The 15,317-nt window shown below is 34.7% G+C and overlaps 2 protein-coding genes across 2 annotated transcripts; one reads left to right on the top strand and one right to left on the bottom strand.

Moving 5' to 3' along the window:
• Window positions 1-4,296: 4,296 nt before the first annotated feature.
• Window positions 4,297-7,304, top strand: LOC107940583 (pectinesterase 3). Its single transcript, XM_016874021.2, has 2 exons — window positions 4,297-5,524; window positions 6,482-7,304. Exons 1-2 carry the CDS (start codon window positions 4,450-4,452, stop codon window positions 7,159-7,161), a joined length of 1,755 nt encoding a protein of 584 aa, XP_016729510.1. The 5' UTR covers window positions 4,297-4,449; the 3' UTR covers window positions 7,162-7,304.
• Window positions 7,305-9,420: 2,116 nt separating this feature from the next.
• On the bottom strand, window positions 9,421-13,650 carry LOC107940582 (proteasome subunit alpha type-5). The gene is made up of 10 exons (XM_016874020.2): window positions 13,478-13,650; window positions 13,326-13,376; window positions 13,162-13,243; window positions 12,926-13,006; window positions 12,183-12,296; window positions 12,002-12,103; window positions 10,660-10,718; window positions 10,081-10,183; window positions 9,782-9,847; window positions 9,421-9,674 (listed from the first exon to the last, which is right to left on the bottom strand). Exons 2-10 carry the CDS (start codon window positions 13,337-13,339, stop codon window positions 9,582-9,584), a joined length of 714 nt encoding a protein of 237 aa, XP_016729509.1. The 5' UTR covers window positions 13,340-13,376; window positions 13,478-13,650; the 3' UTR covers window positions 9,421-9,581.
• Between the last annotated feature and the right edge of the window lie 1,667 nt (window positions 13,651-15,317).

The raw sequence follows: 15,317 nt of genomic DNA, 5'->3' as shown, positions 1-15,317 counted from the left end.
AATAACTAAAGGAATAATCAAAATTCTAGAGATCGCTACACCATTCCCACTGCTTGACCACTTAAGGATGGTCTAATTACACAATTGGTCCCTTAGTTATCTTTAATTATTAATTAATTAAGCTTTATTTCAATTTAACCTTAAAGTATTAGGACCTAGAGAATAAATAACCCAAAAGTTAGTGGAATGATTGACATCCACCACCGCTTGGACTTTTGGCAATGGTTTAATTGCCATTTAAATCCCTTTGGAATTTTACAATCTATAATGGATCATTTTTACCTCTTTTTCAATTTAATCCTTTTACTTTAATTAAGCAAACAATCATAAAATTACCAAACCAAACTTCAATTGACATATAATACGACTCTGTAAATATTTCCTTAACTTACAAAAACAAGGTCTCAATATCTCATTTTCAAAAACCACTTGGCTTTTGGACTGAACCACTTATACTTATCTATTCGTTCAATTTATAAAAATTAATAAACCAGAATTCAATATAATATTATTATTGACTCATAAATATTAAATAAAAATAATACAAACTTACTCATTGGATTTGTTATCCTGAAACCACTGTTTCCGACACTACTAAAAAATGGGTTGTTACAACCTTTTACAAGGTTAATCAAATGGTTGTAAATATCTAGTTGGTTAGTGACAATATAGCATGTATTGACATAAGTTTCAGGGCTCACAATAAGTAGTTACATGTAAGAAACAACATGCTTAAATGGGATTCCTAGAAAATCCCATTTTCTGCATAAACAGGAAGAGTTGAAAAGGTCAACCACATGCTTGTTGCCTAATCCACAATCTACCTCATACTTCTCATTTCCAGCATATACTGGCCATACACTACAAATAAAGTAACATTTTAATGTTAAAACTTTTGCATCCAAATAACAGAATTCAAGCTAAGTAAAAAAAAGTTAGCTGGACTGACTAACAATTTCAGGTAACTTATTCTGTATCGTTGGACACAAAGGTCTAGGATACTTCTCAATAGCCTCCCTCATAGAAACCAACCTAGTCATGAATTTCCTTCTGATTATTTCAAACATTGTTAGGATAGGTTTATCTTTAGCTTCTAAAATGATCTTCAAGGAGAATAAGTCCTTGAGTAACTTCAGCAATAGTTATACAACATGAAGTGATAAATAATCAGATTAAAAAAAAAATTTTAACCTTGTTGAAACGTTCACTATTTTTGTTCAGTAGCATATCATACTTGCATTTGGTTGAGAAGTGGGCTCTTGACCAAGTCCTTGGATCCTTGTTACGTAGCCAAGCCTAAGTAGATTCTAATAGTGACCTCATTTTAGACATTGCTTTTGCAATTTGTCTTGGAAAAGTTGCTTTAGCAGCTTTCCAGTAAGTGAAACACGTAGCTTGGCCTCTAAATCCTCCCATGTTTTTGAAATTGTTGTAAGGATGTATGGCACAATTTCTTACTTTAGCATTAGGGAACAACACATAAATTGCTTCTATTAGGGAACAATATAACTTTATGGTACCTTTTGTTAGGAGTTGTTGATCTCTAAGTGCCTCTTTAATAACTCGAGGAACCAAAACCATGATTGTTTGTTTTCACTCTCAACAGCAACAAAGGCCACTAGATATATATAATTGTTGGCATCAACCCTAACAACAGCAAAAATAATATCCACTATAATATCCCTTCAGCCAACACCCATCTAACCCTATAATTCTCCTACAACCAATAACCAACTTGATTTGCATGCTTCAAGGCATATAGAAAGCCTCTAAAATAACCTACAGTCTAATTTACAAATGGTTTTTGTACCAAGGTTGCTCCTCATTAATTCAAGTAAATAATCGTATATATTAGCATATTGGGATTTTTTATTCCCTTAAACTAGTTTCAAGGCTCTAATCTTAGCCCTAATAAAATTAGTCTGAGACATAATTGTTCCAAAATCCACCCTAATATCCTTCTATAAATATGTTAAGGAATAATTGGGATCAATTTGAAATTTGTGTAAATCGTGCCTAGCCATCCACTTTGAACTAATTTTCCTATTTTTCATTACCTTGCCACACTTATAGTGGTTGAATAAGGTCTTAATCTGCCAACTCCCATCCATTGGATCCTTAGGACTTAATTTGGATGCCCAAAGTTTCATGGAAAACCAAGTACACAAACTGCTTTCCCCCTAAGCTTGTCATTCCTAGTTAGTTTGGTTATTACCCTATTTTTCCTCTCATACTATTTAATTACATCTTTTAAAATGTCTCTATTAGAGAAAACCAAACCCTTTATCAATATAAGGTTCCTCATATCAGCTTGAGGATTGAACAGAAGGTACTTTTCATTCCCATCTTCATCAGAATCCAAGACATTGTTGAAATCCTCACCACTGTTACTATCAAAATCATCTCCTAAACCCTAAAAATTTAAGCTTAGTAAATTGTCTAACTCCTTCTATATCATTTTACCTACTAGTTCAACCTTTAGTTCATCTACCCTATCACCATTAGACTCAAACGAATTAAAATTAAAAGCATCTACATCATAGGCTTTATATGAACTATCATCTGAGTCAAATGTTTCTCCTCCAAAACTCCCCTTAAAGTATTATGTTCAACATCAAACCTTAAACCAAAAAAGGAGAATAAAACATTATATTAGTACCAACAAATTCCACAACAATTCAAACCTGAAAACAACATTATATCAGCTCTAGTTCAATTTCAAACAATAGCACTAATGAATTCATGAATGAAACAAACAAGGACTCAAATAACATCCACTTCAAAGATTAAAATAATAACACCTAACTACAAGCCAGACCTCGAACAAAATCCTAACAACAAAAAGGACCGTCTAATAAAAATGAAACAAGCAATTCATCCATTCCAATTCCACAATTTAATAACAACAAATCCAAACTTTAAATCAACCCTCATAACAAGAAATTTGCAACAATTCACCATCAAAATAAATGAAATCAAATCAAAGAAGAGAATCGTCTTTAATAGCAAAATTCACAAAAATTCAAACAGTTCACCACTAAAATCTATCACCGATGTAGGGTGCCAAAGAAGGGTTAAGCAAAAATGGGGAGGCAGAAAGAGGAGAGGGAGAGATGGGGACACAGAAAGAGGAGAGTGAGAATAGCTCTGGCCACGAGCGGCTCTTGTGTTTGGCATGTGAGGAAAATGTGGTTGGGTTGGAGGTGATGGTGTCGTAAATGGTGGTTGTTGATGGCATTTTTAGATATGGACTTTCTGTTTGAAGAAAGAAAAATTGGATCTCAAAAGATTTGAAAAAAGAAAGTAAATAGAGTTTCAGAGATAAAACACTAAAGATTGGATCTTTTGGGGTTCTTTTTAAGGGTTTCTTCTTTTGTGAATAAAATATCAAAAAGGAACATATATCAAGACAAATGGATGTAAAGGAAGAAAATATCAAGGTTTTTAATTTAAGGTTGTCATTATATAGTATGTAGTTTTAGAGTAAAACTACTTATTCAATAAAAGAGACAAATAGATGCAAAGAAGATATACTGGACCTTCCATTGAGTCCATCCTTTGTTTTTCCATGTTGAACAAAAAATTCAATCAATTGATGAAGCACTCAATTTGATTTATATTGTTTCGATTCAATAAAGATGACAATAGTTTTTTTCAGTCAAAATGGAAAAGAAAACTAAAAGAAAAAAGAGACGAAAAGTTTTCCTTTTCCAATTCAAGGTGTAATTAATTTAAAATTTTTAATTAATTAAATTTATTTAATTAAAAATCTATTTTCATCCCAATTGGACACTTAAGCTAGCATTTAAAACTCATTTGGACTGTCACATAAGACTATCGTTAGGAAGGTACTGAAGCTTAACAACAGAATGACCACTTCGTAATAGAACCCTAACGTAAGTGACTAAAATGTAATAAATATAAGCAACTAAGATGTACTCTAATATAAACAAAAATAACTATTTTTATAATTTATCATATGACGTGAAAATGTTACATCAACACAAACTAATAATATTAATATGGAGAGACTAACTTAATTGACAAAATACAAATTCCCAAATAAAAATAGGTTCTATTGTTTTAAACACGGCAGAGCAGTAGTTTAATCTTCTGGCACGATAAGTTTCCAGAATTTATTGTAAAATAGAGCTATACATTAGAAGTTAGTGGGTCTTACCACCGTAAAACTACAGATAGAAATCGGATATTGGCTTTAATAATTTGATTATTAACAATAAAATTAATAATAACCTTCAAGAATATTTCAGAAAAAATAATAGTAACTTACAAGGATTTTATAATTTAATTACTTGTTACGATGAAACAATAAATCATAATTAAACAAAAACCCAAAACAGCTTCCCCCAATCCATTCCTCTCCTCTCCTCGACTCTCAAACCCTATAGAACCTCCCCCAAACAGGCAAAGTGGGATTCATGAAATTAGATGGATTCAATCAATTCATTCAAGGGGTATGGTAAAGTTGACGAAGTGGAAGAACTAGCTTTCAGGCGAAAGAAACGAAGGCGTCTCATCACCCTTATCATCCTCATTCTCCTCCTTTTAACACTCATCACTGCCGCCGTCGTTGGGATTTTTTTACACAAGCGAAGCTCCTCCTCCCCCAACACTCTTCCCCCGCCTGTGTTGACTCCAGCCGCTTCACTCAAAGCTGTTTGTAGTGTGACTCAGTACCCGGCTTCCTGCTTCTCCAGCATATCTTCCATTGCTTCCTCGAATACTACCGACCCAGAACTCCTCAAGCTGTCTTTGAAAGTAGCCATCGATGAGCTCTCCAGGTTGTCTCACTATCCCACCAAGCTCAAAGCTGAAACTAATGATATCCAACTGAAATCCGCTTTACAAGTTTGTGAAACTATGTTCGACGACGCCTTGGATCGATTGAATAATTCAGCAACTTCCCTTGAAGTTGGAGAAGGGGAGAAGTTGTCAGATTCCAAGATCGGCGACTTGAAGACTTGGCTAAGTACTGCTATAACTGACCAGGAAACATGTTTAGACTCCCTGGATGAGTTAAACGCCACAAAGCACTTCAACGCCACAGTTGTTGAAGAAATGAAAGCTGCCATGCAAAACTCAACTGAATATGCCAGCAACAGTTTGGCTATAGTTGCCAGAATCTTAGGTTTATTGACTGATTTAAATATTCGTATTCATAGGAGGTTGCTTGGGTTAGAGAAAGCATGTTCGGAGTTCCCGGCTTGGGTTAGTCCCACTGAAAGGAGACTATTGCAGGAATCCAAGCCTACCCCCAATGTTATTGTGGCTCAAGATGGTTCTGGGAATGTCTTGACCATTAATGATGCGGTGAAATTGGTAGGAAAAAAGAATGAATCAAGGTTCGTTATATATGTGAAGGAAGGCAAGTATGTTGAGAATGTGATTCTTGATAAACACATGTGGAATGTGATGATTTACGGTGATGGCAAAACAAAGACTTTAATTTCCGGCAGCCACAACTTTGTTGATGGAACTCCCACATTTGCTACAGCTACTTTCGGTAAGTCATATTCAATCTTCATTTACTTTGATCAGTTCTAGATTTGTAGTTTCAATGGAGCCTGACAATAGTTTCTAGATTGCCCCATTTATGAGCCTCTGTCTACATTGTGATTTTCTAGTATCTTTGTATCTTGTCCCAGTCATCCCAAACAATTTAGAAGGCCTGCAACTGAGATACTACCATACTACCTGAGTTAGAATTACTAATTCACTAGCTCTTGGTATTGTCCTTAAATGCTCCCCTGAAGCTTCATTTATTAGAAGGTGATCTGAACTGATCATTGTCTGATGTCAATGGGGATTGCTCAATTTTAATGGTTTTATTATTGCAAGTTTGTCTAGAAGTTTTAGTAAAATGATCTTGAAACCTGGAAAAGGTAATTTCTTAATGTGGTGAAAAGTATTATGTTGTTTGAAATGGGTTTTAGCATTGATGCGAATGTGGAAAACATGTTTCTGAGAGCTTGATGTCATTTTTCCTGGAGTTTCCTATAAAGAAAGGAATAAAAAATTATTGGAGATGCTAGTTTTGATGAAACATTCCTTGAAAACCAATTTAAAACCTAGTTTTCCTTTCTCATTTTCAAGTTTAAAAGGTTGAACTTGACTTTGAAATGGACAGAGCTTAAACAAGCGGTTGAATAAAAGGGCCTAAAGACAGGGAATAAATTCACTTCCTGCGGTGCAACATGTTTGCCGGTTTTATGCAATGTTGTTTAGGCTTGAACACAATTTCTCCTCAATTTCTGTAAAATGGCTCTTCCGGGAGAAAATGTTGCACATTGGATCATGTGCATTTGTAGTTGAAGTTTGCCTACTCTATAGGAAAGTGTCTTAAAATAAAATAAGTTGAAGACTTAACTTTCTACTTGTTATTAAATCTAGGAATACTACCTCAAAAGTTTCATGCACTTGTATTTTGTCAATTACTGATGATTCTTGTATGAATCACCAGCTGTGGCAGGAAAAGGATTCATTGCAAAGAGCATTGGGTTCATTAACACAGCTGGTGCAGCAAAGCACCAAGCAGTGGCTATGCGGTCTGGTTCTGATCACTCCGTATTCTACCGCTGTGCATTTGATGCCTACCAGGACACTCTCTATGCCCATTCCAATCGTCAGTTTTACCGGGAATGTGACATTTTGGGCACAATTGACTTCATTTTTGGGAATGCAGCAGTTGTTTTCCAAAGTTGCAACATCCTGCCAAGGCAACCTTTGGCTAACCAGTTCAATACCATCACAGCTCAAGGCAAAAAAGACCCTAACCAAAACACTGGCATTTGTATCCAGAAATGCTCAATAACTGCATTTGGCAACCTTACTGCTAAAACCTACCTTGGCAGGCCCTGGAAAGAATTCTCCACTACTGTTATCATGCAGTCAAAGATTGGGGCGCTCTTGGACCCAGTGGGCTGGAAAGGATGGGTTGCCAATGTTGACCCACCTATCTCAATCTTCTATGCAGAATATCAGAACAGTGGACCTGGATCAAACGTGGATAATAGGGTGAAATGGGCTGGTTACAGGTCCACTCTCTCTGACGTTGATGCTGGGAAGTTCACGGTGGAAACGTTTATACAAGGCCATGATTGGCTTCCTAATGCCACTGTCTCCTATGAACCTGCTTTATAATCCGATAGCTGACCCCAACTTAGGGTTGAGATATGTTCAAAGCTCAAACTGATATAATGTTTTTTTTCTTTTTTCTGACATTAAAATTTGTTTGTAGAACCATATAAATGTACTATATATAATTCAAATGTATTAAAGCTCAATGGTGACCGCTGCAGATATTTCATTTATTCTATATCAAAACTACAATGTCAGATAACAGCTGAGTATATAATATTTGGACGCCATAGTATAAATTCCAAAGAATGAATCAGGCAGAAGGTATGGAAGTGTCCTAAAGAAAGTTTATACGCTTTATTCTACTGCATCTGTATAACTCGGTTTTCTTTTTGACAGAAAAGTCAATTATGACTAATATAATTTCATTTATTTATATCAAAGCTAAGATGTTAGACATGTGTAGAGTCAAATAATTTAGTACTTAAGATGTTAGACATGTGCAGAGTCAAATAATTTACTACTTTGGGGAAAGGTTCCTCGTCTATTGACTATGGTGAGATGGATGTATCCTTAGTATCTAAGACTTTTTTTTTTCTCATATGTTCTCTTGATACAAGATACAACAAGGGAAGAGAATAAGGCGGAGCAAGGAGGAGGTCAAGGTAGGGTAATGGAAGCCAGTTCACCTGAAGAGGTCGAGAGTTAAGACAAGGAGAGACTGATCTCAAAGACAAGTGCTCAGAGTAATTTTAAGGTGCCAAAAGGTCAATCCCCTATTCATTGTTTTCTAGGGTATTTATAGGAGAGATCTCCTTGTATGTTGTGTTGGGATATATATTTAGTCTCGTTAAATGCATAATGAATAATTATTGGCACATATCATGAGACTATATGAATATGAAGATGTTAAGCCTATATAGACTTCTTATTGCTTTGAAAGCGTGTTCACGTTAGGACAATATTCATCTTTAAGCTCAAGTGGATGCTCCCTTTGAAGTAAGACGGGCTCAGAAAGTCAATACGAGGTCAACGATATCTCTTGGCTAACACATGTCTGCTCAGCAGAGGGATATAAAACACATAAAGAATATGCAGAATTTTGCCATCAAAAATCAAAGTTGAGTGAAACAATTCTTTTTTAAATTGTGGTGTTTAGGTCTGGTATTTGAATCTCAAAACGCTACCTCCTTTATAAAATTGATCCAAAGAGGCATGCCATAAAATAAAATGTGACAGGACCTGATGGATTTTGAGGTTGTAAGCAGCGGTTCTTATGGAAGCTTTGTGCACTTGTTTTGGGATAATGGAATAAAATATAATGTATAAGCTCATCAATGGTTAAATTATGTCATGCATACTGGAGTGTGAAATTGTTGCAAATGAAATGGAAGTTGGAGATGAACTCAACGAAATTGGAAGCTCCCGACATATAGTGGAAGGGTGAAGTGGAGAGAGAAGAAGGGCTTAAATTGTAGGAGAGTCGATGGAAAGATCCAGTTGAACAAATTGAAAATAAGATTGAAGAATTGCACGATGGAGTTAAAATTTCAAGAAAAACAGGGGTGAGACTGATTAAATTCAAGCTAAATGAAACCTCAATTGAAAGATTAATAACCCAAGGTTCAAGAAGTTTGAATCGAATTGAAGTATATCAAAATTTTATATAATTTTCTTTTATTATCAAATTAATCATTTCATTCCATTACGCTCAACAAGGAACTTTTCATCCAAATTTTAAGTATGGAATGATTTTTCAATTCTAAATTAAATAAATATTGTTCACAACAATTTAATGGTAATAATAAGTATAACTATTCTTTTCAATTCAAAGTATTTTCAACATTTATTTTCATATATATCTTATAACATTAATTTATTTATTTTTATAATAATTCATTATTAGATTTTGTTTCAAAATTTATTTGTTTAACTTTGCTAATAATTTTACTTTACATTAATAAATTGAATTCTTTTTTTTAGAATCATCAAGCTAAAATAACAAATGATATGAGCTTAAAAGTCAAACTCAAATTATAAAACCCAAAATGATAACTTTAAAGTGAAATAAACTTAGTTTGACCCGACCTGAAAGCCGGTTTCATTGAGAAGATATGATTTTTCTTTTTTTTTGTTCAAACTATCAAAGATATGATTTTGAGGTTTCCTAGTTTAGGTTTCCATATCATTCTCACGATATTGGTTCCTAGTTTAAATTTGACTAGACTTTTAGATAATTAGAAAATATATTAGTCTATACTAATCATTCTTATTTCACAAATGCGAGCAATGAGGAATAAAAGAGGCAACCCACATGCAAACTAAATCCAAAATCAAAGGTTCCTTTTCCTGATGAGGTGTAACTAAAATATCCGAGTGAAGACGTACTGAAATTTTGCACGACACCAAAAAATAAGGGTTCACAGTTTGAATCCCCTTAACTCATGCTGCATGGGATGATAGTTTATAACAAAGCATTTCTCTCATAGCCGACTGATGACTGCTTCCACCTCTGAAGGGGTGTACAGATGGTATATCGGTGCTACTTTGGCAATATCAACATTGTTGGGAGTCACCTATAACATTACATTGTTCCATAACCGAGACTTTGTTAGTAAAAATAAACATATACATACAGTTCAGTTCAATCTCAAAATTTCAAAGATCTGATGTAAAACTTCACCTTTTCTTCCATTACTTGCTTTAAAATGGACAGAGCAATTGTTTCAGCTTCTTGAAGAGTTAGGTCCTACATGGGAAGAAAAAATATCCATTTTTAATGTTAATCAGCACGAAGTAACTCATGCATATTCGAAATAGTCAAAACAATGGAACTTATTATTGTGACATGGCATGTTAATTTTAGTTATTTAGACATTGCTGACATCATAAAACTTAATAAGTTGACTTCTAAATCAATCAAGTTACAAGTTAAACACTCCCAAGGACAAAAAACAACACAGAAACACAAGTTGGAGATACCTTGTTGTATTGCTCTTGCAAAGAGCTATCTGCACCTTCAGAACCAGAGCCTATAGCTTTTGCATTGCATTGCCAAAATGTGCCAGATGGATCAGTATAGTATCTATAAAAGAGAAGACGGAAGTAACTGAGAATGGACTTAATTCAAAGTTAGTTCAGTGAATGCAGTCTCTCATGTGCAATAATGCAACCTTGGATTAATTGGTTGGGGCATGGAATCCATATCATGTGCATGATGCGTTGTTACGGTTCTAACTTCTTAAAATTTGACAATCTAAAAACTAACAAGGAGTAATAAGCATGTACCTTTATATCTGTAATAAAATATTAGTTGCAAATGAATATATTTGGAAACCAGCTTACCAGACCACAGGACTGTTTCTAATTAAAGTGCCAGTAATTGTTAATGGATAACATTCTTCATGGCAGTTCTATGTCTAAGAGTATTAACCAACTACAATAGAGATAATATTATCCTAAAAGTGCAAGTGATACAAATTCATTAGTCTTTCACATTTGTTTAACGGGAATTTTTGTTCCAAGAGAAAGCCAATGCAATAAAAATCATTTGATACTTACAAGCTAGGCCCGTTCTCATCATGACCAGCAATGAGAAGTGATACACCAAACGGCCGGGACTGCACAGGAAAGCATGACTATATGTGAGAATAAACATATCAAAAGTAGTGCCATGGATAGAATTCTATATCAAATGGCAAAAGAAACTTACAACCTGTTTGGTTTGACAGAATAACCATTCCATAACGAGTCTATATGATGCACTACAATGACACAGCCATTTGGTTCACAGAATGGCTTATTCAAGCCTCATTTCCCAGTCTCAGAATAGCCATTTGGCACACCCCCCCCCCCTTTTTCTTTTTAAATGGCTATTCCCAGAAGTCTTGGAATAGTTTCTTGCTCCCATTTTACCCCAACCAAAAGAAAAATGCAACCCAAAAATTTCATTCACACATCCCTAGAAGGGAAACCAACACAAAAATGACCAAAAACAAGAAGTGAGGAAACTACTTGAGCTGGATGAGAGGAAACTCTCATGTCCGATGGGGGGATCCCACAGGGCCCTATCCTAATTTTTCTTTTTGGCTACAGACAAAGAAAAAGGTTGAAAGGAAACCACCAAATATTTCAGTATATCTATGCTTTTAATTTGATTTTTACAAATATATATAATTAGAAAATGGGAAGATAGCGAGCAATGACAGCCGGCAGAGTGCAACAATGGCCCTGACCGAATACTGGGCTTTTGGCTAGGGTCTGGGCTTTTCCTAAACAATGAGAGATACTAGAGAGAGTGTAGAGCAGATAGGGAAACGGAAGGAGAGAAAACAAATATCTATAGGGAGAGAAAACATACTTTTTTTTATTTTAAAACATATTTTATTTTTAATATATTACTAAATATAAAATATTGAATTACTATATTTATATTTTAAATGTGATACATCAATATTTTATCTAAAAGCATATTAACATATAAAGCATGTTTTATATTTAATATAAAAAAAATTATTTTATGAAATTATTTTAGTGAAATAATTTAATTTTTTAAAATAAAACATTCTTATTTATATTAAGGACAAAAATCTTCTTTCTTTAAGCTATTTTTTGCTTATTCCATAACATCATTTTGTCCAACCAAATTAAGTAATAGTATTCCTCATTCCATTTAATCAACCAAACCAAGTAATACATATTCCGACTCTATTCTATTACCACAACATAGCAACTTCATTCCCCCCTCTATTCTATTCTGATGAACCAAACACTATGTTAATGCACAACTACACAATCATACTTGGTATGCACCCCCTTTATTGCTTATCAAGATGAGTAAAAAGCATCACCAATAAAGAAATTAAAGTAGCTAAAATTAGACAGAAAAGATATTAAGGTGTACCATCGATTCTTCATCTCCTTCACCAAATCGAAGGGCCAGATCACAAAGAGCTTGTGTTGTGGATTCTACTGTCATTGGCTCACCATATGAGAATCTGTGGTTCTGTGTGAATATAACAGATATCAACATAAAAGTCACATAACTTCATATCAAAGTGTAATGGCACTAGTAAGTACTGTACCTGAGTCTCAACTCGTGCATGTTCAACAAGTGTACGGGCATCAGCAATCAACCCACTCATAGCACATCCTATATGCTCATCAATTTCCATAATCTTCTCAACGCTGCTAGGTTCCTGAAAGAGGATCCATTACCTATTAGGCCTGAAAGAAATGGCAACCATCTACATTCCGTAGAATCTAATATATGTGACACATTCCATAAGCTAGATTTGTGGTAGGTTTTTACAAGAGTGCAGCTTCAAGTGCACAAGCTTTTATTCAAAGTAAACAAGTGACAGGAAAAGGAACTCTAGGGGGCATGGTAGTATACTGAGAAAAAAAAGGAGGCGGAAGCTAGTTGAATATAATACCGAACACGGCTTAGACATTAAATCACATGGAGCTGTTAGCACAATATGGGGGCCAACAATAGAGTGGGAATGCAGGAGGAATAAGCAACTGACAACTCTGATGGCACACGCTGATCTTCAATTCTAGAGTCATGAAAATCAACCAACACTCACTTGTATGCAACTGAAGAGTGAAGACTTATTTGTTAGAAGAGACTCCTCAAGACCCTAGAAGTTCACATCTTAAAAAAAGAAAAGAAAAGAAAAGGAATCCTCTAATACCACAGTTAAGCAAACAAGACAATTAAAGCAAAGCAGAAAGCCTTTTTAGTTTTTCCTCGATTGCAAACAAGTAAATCTAACTATACAAGTGACTATAATAACATTAAATGAAATAAGAGTGCAGTGCATACCAAAAGTGGTGAAGTAATACGCTTCTCAACAGCCAGAACGACACCTTTTTTTGTCTTCAACCCAATTGCAGTTGAACCCAGCTGCAGTTCAATCCCCCCCCCAAAAAAAAGAAGCCATTTACATTGAAATACACCCAAAAGGACTAAATATGCTAATCTGAGAAAAAAAATATTTTCCTAGAGAAAACTCTTAAGTTTGATGATTTTCAAAGGAAACAAACAGAAAAAGGTTCTACCTTGATCGCCTCAATAGCATATTCCACCTGGAACAATCTCCCTTCCGGAGAAAATGTGTTCACTCCACGGTCATACTCAGTCCTACAAGGCCAACAACCAAACATTTAAAAGGAAAAAAAAATAATTAAAGTTTAGCAGTAATAAATATGCTATGATTTGGTACCTGGTGAGAAACATGTTTGGATCGACTTGATCTTATTAGATCTACCAAAACCTAAAAAAGAAAAAAAAGAAAAAAAGAGATAGAGAGAGGAAAAAATAGTTTATTTCTGGAAAGTAACTTAACTCGAAAAATATAACTGAGAGATGGTTTACTTGTGACAAAGGGTGAGATTCAGCAACGAGAAAGCTTAGCGATGCTGGTATTTTTCGTAGAAAAAAATACCTTCGGTTCTGGTATCTGTTTGCTCTTGCAAAGCAAAACAAGGCAGGCTGTTAAAACGCCGCCGCATCACGCCATACCATAATGAACATCGACGCTTTCCTGGGCTGGGCTTCTCAAATTACTATTAAAAAGTATTTTGAGAAATAAAAAATCATTTTAAATATTATATTATAAAGTAAAAAATATATATTTATATGAAGTTAAAATTTATTAATATTATAATATTTAAATGATGTTGAATAAAACCATAAAATTTAGAGAAAATATTCTATCTTAGTAGCGAATTGGTAAATTTTAAAATTAACAATTTATAATGATTTGAAAAATCCTTAGTTGAGGTATATTAAGCGAGTAGAGGTAAGTATTTTTGGCCGAACTATTATAAGTCGATTGTACAATTTTTTTTTTACCTTTTCTCCTTTATTTTAAAAATTTGTAAGACACTTAAAGTTTTTAATATCTCAATTCCCTTTTTTGGTATTTTTGAGCCTAACAAATGATGATGTGATGAAATTATGAATTTGTTATGATGCTATGCATTGTTGCACGTTTAAATTGTAATACCCCGAACCCGATACCGTCTCCGGAGTCGAACACGAGGTGTTAACAGACTTCAAACCACTTATTCGACATTTCCCAGACAAGCTGCCGATCTGCGTACTAGTCGCTTTAAAAATCATATCTTGAGTTTCACAACTCGAAAATCAGTTTCGTGATTTTTCCCTGAAACTAGACTCATATGCCCATCTCCATAATTTTTTCTAGAATTTTTGGTCGGGCCAATTAGTACAGTTTATTAGTCAAAGTCTCCCATGTCACAGGGATCGACTACACTGACCCTTGCGCATTACGAATTGGATATCTCCCTGCACAGAGCTTCAATACTGATGTCGTTTGTTTCTATAGAAACTAGACTCAGAGAGGAATCTGTACATATATGGCATGACTCCTAATTATCTCTGTTTAATTTATAATAAATCTCCAAAGTCGGAACAGGGAATCCAGAAACCGTTCTGGCCCTGTCTCACGAGAACCTGAATATCTCTTAACATACTGTCCATATGATCTTTTCATTACTTCTATATGAAAATAGACTCATCGAGCTTCGAATACATAATTTATTCATCAATTAATTCCACTCCTACTATTTTTAGTGATTTTTCGATCTCGCGTCACTGCTGCTGCCAGCATCTGTTACGAAAGCAACTATGCCTATTTCATGATTTCTCCTTGATCTAACTAGTAATTCATCATACATATCACCAATTATGATCATGACTAGCCATGCCAAAGGCTAATCATTGTCAAACTTTCCCCTACTACACTATTGCCATATCATGAATTTTAACACCAAAATAAGCAACCATGACGTATGGCATAAAAAGGTCGAATTATCAAGATTTGCGACCTAACGTTATGAATCCAAACCCAACCGAACATTTATGCCATTTTCGCATGGCTAAAAGATTACATACCAAAGTTCAAACACAACATAATAGCCTATACATGCCGAAATGTTCTCCTAAGCCAACTAAGAAGAAAGTACCAAAACTTGCTATCCGGTGTGATGACTTCGATGACGGCCCGACCACGCAAAAAGAGACGAGTCCAAGAAACCTAGAATAGGTGACAAGGAAACACCGAGTGAGTTTATAACTCAGTAAGTCATAAGCAATGCACTACCACCCATTAATAACATTATCACAATAGGAAATAAAATGGAACGAGGCTAGTTACTCCATCCATACCGAACCATGCCATGGTTCCTCA

The sequence above is a fragment of the Gossypium hirsutum genome, chromosome A06, assembly GCF_007990345.1.
Source record: "Gossypium hirsutum isolate 1008001.06 chromosome A06, Gossypium_hirsutum_v2.1, whole genome shotgun sequence".
NCBI classification, from domain to species: domain Eukaryota; kingdom Viridiplantae; phylum Streptophyta; class Magnoliopsida; order Malvales; family Malvaceae; genus Gossypium; species Gossypium hirsutum.
The sequence above is the reverse complement of the archived record's forward strand: the minus strand, read 5'-3'. Positions and strand labels throughout refer to the sequence as shown.